The following is a 9075-nucleotide window of genomic DNA, read 5'->3' on the forward strand; positions in this document are numbered from 1 at the left end:
TTTGGACCCAAAGCGGGAACCCTGGGAGGAAGCTTTGCCTATGGGAGAGGGGGAAGCAGGGTAATGAACTAGAAATCATTATGGAAGTTCACGTATTTGCATAGCATCACCCCCAGGATCCCAGCTGAGTTCCTGGGCCATTCCCCAAGAAGTGGGGGTGGGGGGACAGATGTCAATGTTCCCATCAACTGGGTGGGGACACCGAGGCACAAAGAGGAACTGTGGCCCCCCAGTTACCCTGTAAAGTGCGGCAACATCCAGACACAGTGTCTCTCAAGAAAACCCTCAAGAGGCTGTACCTCGTAAGTTGGCTCTTCGAGAGAAGCTTTAAAAAAAAAAATTCTCATCAAGGAGTCTTAAAGCCTAGATTATAAAACTAAAAACATGTTAACAGTCCTTTCGGTTTCTGAACTGCACCCAGGAGAGCTCAGAACAGTACATCACAGTTTATCAAGGCAGCAAATGAACGGCAGTGCAAAGAGGAGAAACAGGGGACACGCGCAGGTGGCACAGGAAGAGCAGTTCAGTCCCCGATGGAAGAAGATGGCTCAGGCCAGGCGGGGGCACCACCACGCATCTCCCCGGTGACAGCCAGCGGCTGTGGCGCCAGGGCTGGAGCAGGAGAATGTTTACCTGACTCAGCAAAAAAAGAAAAAAAAAACAACCCTCTACCAGTGAGGCTGTCAGCAAAAGAACAATGCTTCTTCCTTACTCTAAACCGCCTGTCTCACTGCCCGCAAAATGCAAACAGAAACCCACGCTAGCCTCCAACGTGTGCTTTTACCTGGCGGCAGATTTAAGCTGGAGTCTGCTTTAGCAAGCCTTCAGCTGCAAACCTAAGTCAGATTCCCAGGAAGAAGGACAGAGGGCTAGAGAGGGCTGGGGGAAGTGAGGGAGAGGAATTTGCTGTCAGCAACAAGACTCCTCCACCGCTCCGAGATGGCGCTGCCTAAGGGACACTGCTTCTCTAAGAAGCCGTGAGGCCGGGTACTTAGTTCCGTTCAGCCATTTCTCGCAGCTCCGTGGTTCCCCTTTGTCAGTTCCTCTGCACAGGAAGGCACCTGAACAGACAGAGTATTTGGCTCTGAGAAGGAGGCACCTTCCTGGAAGCCAGAGAGAGTCAGGGGAATCAGAGTCGAGAGAGCTAAGTGGAGACCAGAGACTAACGTCTACCGTGCCAGGTCACCCTAGAAGAATCCATTGGCCCTTTTGGTCCAGGACTGACCTCTAACGTCCTGCAAATGGCCAAGTGTCATCATAGTTTCTCTAATGGCATCCAAGATTAGAGACAGATAACATATGTTCAGGCTGTGCAACTGAAGGCTCTCCTAAGGCTTCTCTGCAGAATGACCAGCCGACCTTACAGGGCACTGGAGGAAAACAACAGGATGAGTACTGTTTCTGTCCACCGGCTTCGGTTAGTTAGCACATGGCCGGAAGCTACGATGGGAGGGTGCATGCCCCAAAGCCAAGGATGCTAACGAGAAACAAGACCCAGGTATGCCTGGTTTCCAGCCTGTCGACATCACTCTTCCTAGAGACATCACAAGTCCCAAATGTGAAAAATCAGAGTCTCAAGGGAAGGTCAGATGGAAAGCTCGTCCACGTGACATAAGATGGGCACGAATGGGTGGCACCATTAGAATTTCAAAAATGTCACTTAGATGGAGAAAACTGGGATGCTGCACGGGTCAAGTAACAAGGTTGACAGTCCAGGTGTATGGTCCTGGCGCCAACCACTGGGTGTGAGGGAGGGAGTCAGGAGGTCACCTGGAGCTGGGATGCGAGTAGTGGAGGATGAGAAGGGTCCCTAAGGAAGGGTGTGTTTGGTGTCTTCCTTCCATGCAGGCACTGCCCGCATCCATCAAACCTCAGTGAGCATCCTTTTCTCTGCATACCCTCGATGTGGAGTGGGAAGGTAGCTGGGTCTCCGCTCCCGGGTGGCCTCTGAGAATTCAGGCTTGCCAAGTCCACTGTCGGCTGCCTTCAGGTCCGGGGCAGGCTGCCCACAGGTGACGTGGGTGTACTGGCCTTGCTCTTCCTGCTCCGTCTCTCGGTGGTAGAAGTAGTTGAAGTTGGAGACGATGACTGGCACGGGCAGGGCGATGGTGAGGACCCCGGCGATGGCACACAGCGAGCCCACGATCTTGCCCCCCACCGTCATGGGGTACATGTCCCCATAACCTACGGTGGTCATGGTGACCACCGCCCACCAGAAGGCATCCGGGATACTGGGGAAGAGCGAATCGTCGTCGTCGGCCTCCGCGAAGTAGACGGCGCTGGAGAAGAGGATGACCCCGATGAAGAGGAAGAAGATGAGCAGGCCCAGCTCCCGCATGGAGGCCTGCAGTGTCTTGCCCAGGATCTGCAGCCCCTTGGAGTGGCGGGACAGCTTGAAGATGCGGAACACGCGGACCAGGCGGATCACTCTGAGGATGGCCAGGGACATGGCCTGCTGCCCGTTCTGGCCGCCCCCGCCACTGGCCGACTGCTGCTCCTGCTGCTGCACCAGCTCGGTGCCCAGGGTGATGAAGTAGGGGAAGATGGCCACCAGGTCGATGATGTTCATGATGTTCCGGAAGAAGGCTGGCTTGCTCGGGCAGGCGGAGAAGCGCACCAGCAGCTCGAAGGTGAACCAGACGATGCACAGCGTCTCCACCAGAAAGAAGGGGTCGGTGAAGAAGGAGCCCCCGAGAGTACTGAGCGAGGATGAGCCCCCTGCCACCATTCCCCCGGGGGCGATGCCGGGATGGAAGGTATAGGAGTCACCTTCATCCTCCTCTTCCTCCTGACTGCCCCTGGACACTGGGGAGACGCCGCCGCCGTTGCTTCCACCTCGACCGTCTGCACGGAACTGGGGCAGCGTCTCCAGGCAGAAGATGACTATGGAGATGAGGATGACCAGGACGGAGACGATGGCGATGCCCCGCGCGGGCCCCGAGCTCTCCGGGTACTCGAAGAGCAGCCACACCTGGCGCTGGAAGGGCTGGGAGGGCAGCGGCTTCTCGTCCACGCCACCCTCGGGCAGGCAGCCCTCGTCCTCGCGGAAGGCCGCCAGGGCCTCGTCCCCCAGCTGGTAGAAGCGAATCTCCTCCAGGAAGATGTCCAGGGGCACGTTGACCGGCCGGCGCAGCCGGCCCCCCGACTGGTAGTAGTAGAGGATGGCGTCGAAGCTGGGCCGGTTGCGGTCGAAGAAGTACTCGTTCCTCAGCGGGTCGAAGAAGCGGACGCGGCGGCCGGGGTCCCCCAGGAGCGTGTCCGGGAACAGCGACAGGGTGCGCAGCTGCGTCTCGAAGCGCAGCCCCGAGATGTTGATGACCAGCCGCTCGCTACTACAGCAGCCGCCGCCACCGCCGCCGGCCTCCGGGAAGTCTCCCGCATCCTGTTGCTCGCCCTCCGGCCCGCGGACCTCCCCCGGCGCCGCCAGCGTCAGGGATTTCTCCGATCGCATGTCCCCTCCGCGCTGCCCTCCCCGCCGCTAGGACGGCGCCCACGACACGACCACCACCCGGGCGCCGCGGCGCCTCCCAGCTCTCGGCGGCGCCCTTTGCAGGGTGGGGCTCGCAGTCCGAGCCGGCGGCGGGTCCCTGAGTCCCGAAACCCTGGTCTCTGCCGGGCTAGGTCTGGGGAGGCGACCGGGGCGCGGAGGGCTCGTCCCCGCGCCTCTAGGTATCCGCGCCGAATGCCAGATGGAGCTCGGAGTACCTGGAACCGCAGCCTGGCGCGTGTGCAGCTGGACGCCCGAAAAATACGCGTGGCTTGGCCCCTCTCGGCCCGCCCCAGACTGGGCTCCGCGACGCGGGGGTCCGCCCTGGGTGTCAGCAGGTCCCAGCTCCCGCGGCTCCAGACCCCCGGCCGCCGCCGGGACCCGTGCCCCAGATGCGCCTCCCTCCGACTCGGCCAAGACGCCCGGCGGGGCTCGGCCTCCGCCCAACGGCCACCGCGCGTTCCGCTGGCCAAGGTCGCCGTTCCCGCCGCCACGGCCGCCACCGCCTCCCTCCGAGCCGCGCCGCCGGCCTGCGAGAGGGGCCCTGGGGCCGCCCCGGGAGCCGGGGCGCGCGGACCCACCTCCCCAGCGCTCAAGCCTTCGCTGCAGCCGCCGCAGCTGCAGCGGCTCGGCTCTCCGCTCTGTCCTTCCTTCCCAATACACTCTCTCCAAGTGACGTGGCAGGCCCCGCCTGCTGCCCCCTCCCAACCCACTCCCGCATGACACCCCTCGCCCGGCCAGGGGCTGCGCGAGCCCGGGCGCGGCGAGCAAAAGCACCCTAGCCTCTCCGGCAGTCTTTCCCGCGCTCTCCTGGCACGCCTCTCCCTTAAGCGCGTCCGCATCCACGGCCCTCTGAACAGGCGCTTACCCCCCTGCCACACCCCCCCACCCCCGCAATCCGCTTCTCCCTTTTTGGTTTGCGGAGTTGACCTGCGCAGTGCATTTCATCAATAAGAAAACACCCCACCCAGCCACCCGGCACAGAGCTCCGTGCCTCCACTCACCCCGAAACTGAATGACAAAAAAAAAAAAAAAAAAAAAATCAAATATTTTCTCCTTCTGAATTTACAAAGATCCATTTGCCAGTTTCTCCAATCTCTACTTAAAAAACAAAAGAAGCACGTTTTGATGTCCTGAGAGATCCCAATTTAAACTGTACTTGAGTGTCACTCCCCAGAGAATCCCATGGGTCTTTTTGCAAACCTAGGAGGGCCAGTGAGGCTGCCCTTCTTCTAGGATTGCAAAGTGAGAGCCCAGAAAAGGGTGGGAGGTCGCCTGTTGCCTTTCCCAGCAGAGGTTTTCCAAGGGAGCTTGGGCAGCAGTCCCAGGGAAAAATGAACCAGAAGATGGTGGCATCTTACAGGTAGCATAATCTAAGGAAGTATTATACATCCTGGAATTCATAAGCTCCCAGCCTCCCAGAGAATGAATCTGGAGTGTCTGAGAAGGGCATGTTGATTAAACTAGTAACTGTGCTTCCTGGGCACCTAATATGTGCCAGCCACTTTCTGGGTGCCTCACCTGTACCATCTTATTCACTCCCCCACGATCTTATGAGAAAGATGGCCTCTGCTCCTGGGCAACGTTACAAGGAAGACCCACCTGGCAGTATTTGGGGAGGGACCCGATTTGCTTGTAGACCAAATTACCTCCAGGAGGGAGGAGGTAAGAATGGTTTTCCACCCATTTCGGCCAGAGACCATCACTAGATCAGACAGGTTAGGGTTTGATCGTTTCACGCTGCCTACCTACCCAGCAGGGTTGATGCTGGCTTCTCACTGCCTCCGTTTTCCCCTTTTGGGGTGGCTATGGACAAAAATAAGTTGGCTGACAACCAGAACAGGTGTTTTTTAGTACCTCCTGGTGCTCTTAGAGCACTGGTACGAGTTCATGGACGATCATGATGGGAAGGAAACATAGAGCTACTCTCAAACCACAAGACTTGTGTGAGAGTTCTTTGTATAAAGCGCAGTGTTGTAAAACCACAGTGGTTCATTCCCAGCAGGGTGCTGGGGAGGAAGGCGAGTAGGAATCCAAGGGTGCTGGATGTGCAGGGCAGGGGTCAAGCGATGAGAGAGTCGGGGAGAGATGGCCGCACCACTGCGTGTTCACCCTCCAGTCTGGCCCCTCACCAGTTCTTCTAGGTGGTTGTTTGTATTTCTTTCCTGGTCGTTGCTGCTCCCTTCTCCCAACTTGCATGTTCCAGTGAATGGCGAGAGCGCACGTATATCATCCGTCAGTATCTTTCTTTGTCACAAGCTATTGGCATTAATCAATTTAAACTTTGCACTAGTAGGTTGCTCCATTAAATTTTTTTCGCTTTTAAGAAAAAAAAGGAAACCTACAAGTATAACACAGAAAGTACGGGGTTGCGTGTGTGTGTTTTTTTTTTTTCCACCCCTGTCCAATTATCTGTAATTCTTTTCTGGGTGGTAAGTTGACTTACTCATGACTCCTTTTGATTCTGGTGATCAGTTTTTACCATAAAATAGTCACTGGCATGTTTGTTTTCATCACTGCCATTTTTATGCACGAGGTTGTCCACTAGGTCAGTTAATCCTCCAAGCATCCTTGGAGAAACGTGGGGAGGAACCTGAATTCTGTCTAAAATGGTGATGGGAACAGCCCTTTGAGTATCGCCTCGGTTAAGGCTGCCAAGCTACAGGCAGAGAGAAGCTCCAAAGTTACCTTGACATGCGGCATAAGGCTCTGCCCCAAGAGAGGTTTCACTGTGCACAGAAAGTTTCCCCCCACCCTGAGGGAAAACTCATCAGCAAGTTCATGAATCAGAGTTCTGTTTTTAGTTCTTGTGTGAAAGAGACTCATTTCTTAGCCACAGAAAAGCCCTTTTCTCTAGATCATTCCTCTCAAGCAGATATTAAAGGGTGAGTAAAATCACACCTTTAGAAGTGCCAGTTCCCACGTGAAGGAAGACAAGAGAAACAACCCCATCCTCAGACTGCAATGCCACCTCCAGTGACAAGCGAACATTTCTCCAGAATTCACGGAACCCCGATTTCATGACAGCATAGGCTTTCCTAATTCTGTCCAAAGCCAGACGTTTTCACTGATGGTCGTTAATTTAATAAGCTTGCATTGAGAAGTTATTGGGTGCCCATCATGTGCCAGGTGCTGGGGTTTTAGGACTAACCTGGACAGACCATCTGCTTTTATTTCTTGCAATAAATATGTGACATTATAGATAGAAAATTCTCACAGTAAACAATAAAGAAGATATTTACATATTATTCTGAAGGCTCTGAAGAAAATAAACCGGATGCTGAGTTAGGCACGAACCTGGGAATTCTGCTTTGAAGCATCGGGTGGTTGGGAAACTTCCTTCTGAAGAGGTACTAACTTAACTGAGAATTCAAAGAAGAGAGTGAGCCAGACTTGCTACAAGCAGGGAAGATCATTCTGGGCAGACAAGTGCCAAAGCCGTGAGCTAGACAGGTCATGGGTGTGTGTGTGTGTGTGTGGTGTGTGTGTACACGAGCGTGTGCACTTGTCATCATTACCCCAGCAGTGGGATCTTCATGGTTTTCCTCTGAGGAGACTTAGCCTTGCTTCTCTGAGTAATCTCTGTGAATGGTCCTTTCCACTGCCCTTTCAGCCACAGACTTCCACGGAAGGAAGCAGTGGTAAGGGGTCAGCTCCCTCAGTTCCTACCTGTCTATAGGTGTGTGTACACAGCCTCCCTAAGAAGAATCACCTCTCTCCCTAGCTTTTCACCGTAGCCTGTAGAGGACAGGAATAATACATCTGACACCGCGTCCCATGACCATTTCCCTCCCTCTGGGCTTTCCCTGGGACCAAAGTGACATGAGAAAGTACAAACACAAATACACCTTACAGATAAGGATCATTTATAATTAGCTGCTTAGCTGAAGTTTTTGACGGTGATGGTGATGATATCAGTTGCAGCCTGGTGATGGAGATAATGATGCTCCAGAATCCACCAGAGAAAAATCTAACAGTTTTCAGTTGCATGAAGCTGTATATTGCAAAAGGAATGCATTAGACATCTCAGTCGTGCCAATCAACAGCCCTAGGAGATGACTAACCCTGCCAAGAAATAAATCTATAAAGAGCATTTTATCATTCAGGGAGGATCCCAAGAGCACTTGTTAGTTCTGCAAGTTTGCAGCCTGCTTCTTCATCCCTTTTCCTACTGAGGCGTCTTCAGTGATATTTTCCAAACGTCTCCAACTCTCTCCATTTCAGGAAGTTGGGAAACTGTACGCTTTACCTCACTTGTGGTTGGACCAGGCCGATAGCTCTAACCAATGAGCTGTAAGCAGAAGTGATATGTGCCGTTTCTGAACCAAAATATTTAATCAAAGCCTCCAGAGCTTTCTTTATCATAGCCACAGTGGTCAGCGTCATCCTTGATGGTGACTGCTCTGGCAGAGTGAGATGAGTCCCAGAGTGAAGTGACCTGAGACAGGGACACCAGACAAAGCAACAGGGATGAAGCGTAAGTAAGAAAAAAATCTTTTGTTGTTCTAATTCTCTGATATCTGGGGATGGACTTGTTACCATAGCCTAATCTAGTCTACCCACACTGACTCACTGTAATACCCAGAACTGAGAAGCTACTATACCCAAAACCTAAAATTTATGACCTGGTACGTTGCCTGGAAAATCCCACGAATGGAGGAGCCTGGTAGGCTGCAGTACACGGGGTCACGAAGGGTCGGACACAACTGAGCAACTTCACTTTCACTTTTCACTTTCATGCATTGGAGAAGGAAACGGCAACCCACTCCAATGTTCTTGCTTGGAGAATTCCAGGGATGGAGGAGCTTCCTGGTAGGCTGCCGTCTATGGGGTCGCACAGAGTCGGACACGACTGAAGAGACTTAGCAGCAACAATACGTGGTTCAGACAGTAAAAAAACTGTCTGCAATGCAGGAGACCCAGGTCTGATCCCTGAGTCAGGAAGATCCACTTGAGAACAGAATGACTATCCACTCCAGTATTCTCGCCTAGAGAATCCCATGGACAGAGGAGCCCAGCAGGCTATAATCCATGGTATCACAAAGAATTGTGATATGGAGAATCCCATGGACAGAGGAGCCCAGCGGGCTACAATCCATGGTATCACAAAGAACTGGACACAACTGACCAATGACCACAACAGCAATCAGGGGCCAAGTTATGGGCAATAAAGACCTTTACTGGAGGCTGTTATGGGCCATGCGTGTTATGAGTGGTGAAATATTTGAAACACTGTTTCTGGTGATAACTTAGAAGGCAGATAATGTACCTAAAAACACACATCTGTGAAGAAGTTGGAAACCAGATGGTGGCTACTATTGGCCAGCAGAGATGAGATGGACAAGAGAGAGTCCAGAAACATGGGGATTTTCAGAGTTGGCAGAGGCAACTGCTTGTCAATCAGAAATAAATAAAAATTAAAAGACTTCTGTGCCAGAAGGGCTGACTAGGATTCAGGCTTGCTTCATGGAACAAATCAAGCATAGGACAATTATGCCCCTCGCTAATACCTCTGAAGAAAATAAGGTGTTTTACAGAAGCCTAATTAAAGTTGCAGCTTTCAAAAAATAAGTATTTGAATTAGACAA

At 53.2% G+C, this 9075-nt stretch overlaps 1 protein-coding gene across 1 annotated transcript; it reads right to left on the reverse strand.

The window, feature by feature from the left end:
- Nucleotides 1–1864: 1864 nt before the first annotated feature.
- KCNA6 (potassium voltage-gated channel subfamily A member 6) lies at nt 1865–3451 on the reverse strand. Its single transcript, XM_055395663.2, has one exon. It carries the CDS (start codon nt 3449–3451, stop codon nt 1865–1867), a length of 1587 nt encoding a protein of 528 aa, XP_055251638.1.
- Nucleotides 3452–9075: the final 5624 nt, after the last annotated feature.

Source organism: Moschus berezovskii, chromosome 6 (assembly GCF_049115385.1).
Source record: "Moschus berezovskii isolate FMDL1 chromosome 6, NW_MosBer_1.0, whole genome shotgun sequence".
In the NCBI taxonomy this organism is placed as follows: Eukaryota; Metazoa; Chordata; class Mammalia; order Artiodactyla; family Moschidae; genus Moschus; species Moschus berezovskii.

Coding starts and splice junctions, on each gene's coding strand:
- KCNA6 (XM_055395663.2), bottom strand. CDS start 3,451: ATGCGATCGGAGAAATCCCTGACGCTGGCGGCGCCGGGGGAGGTCCGC.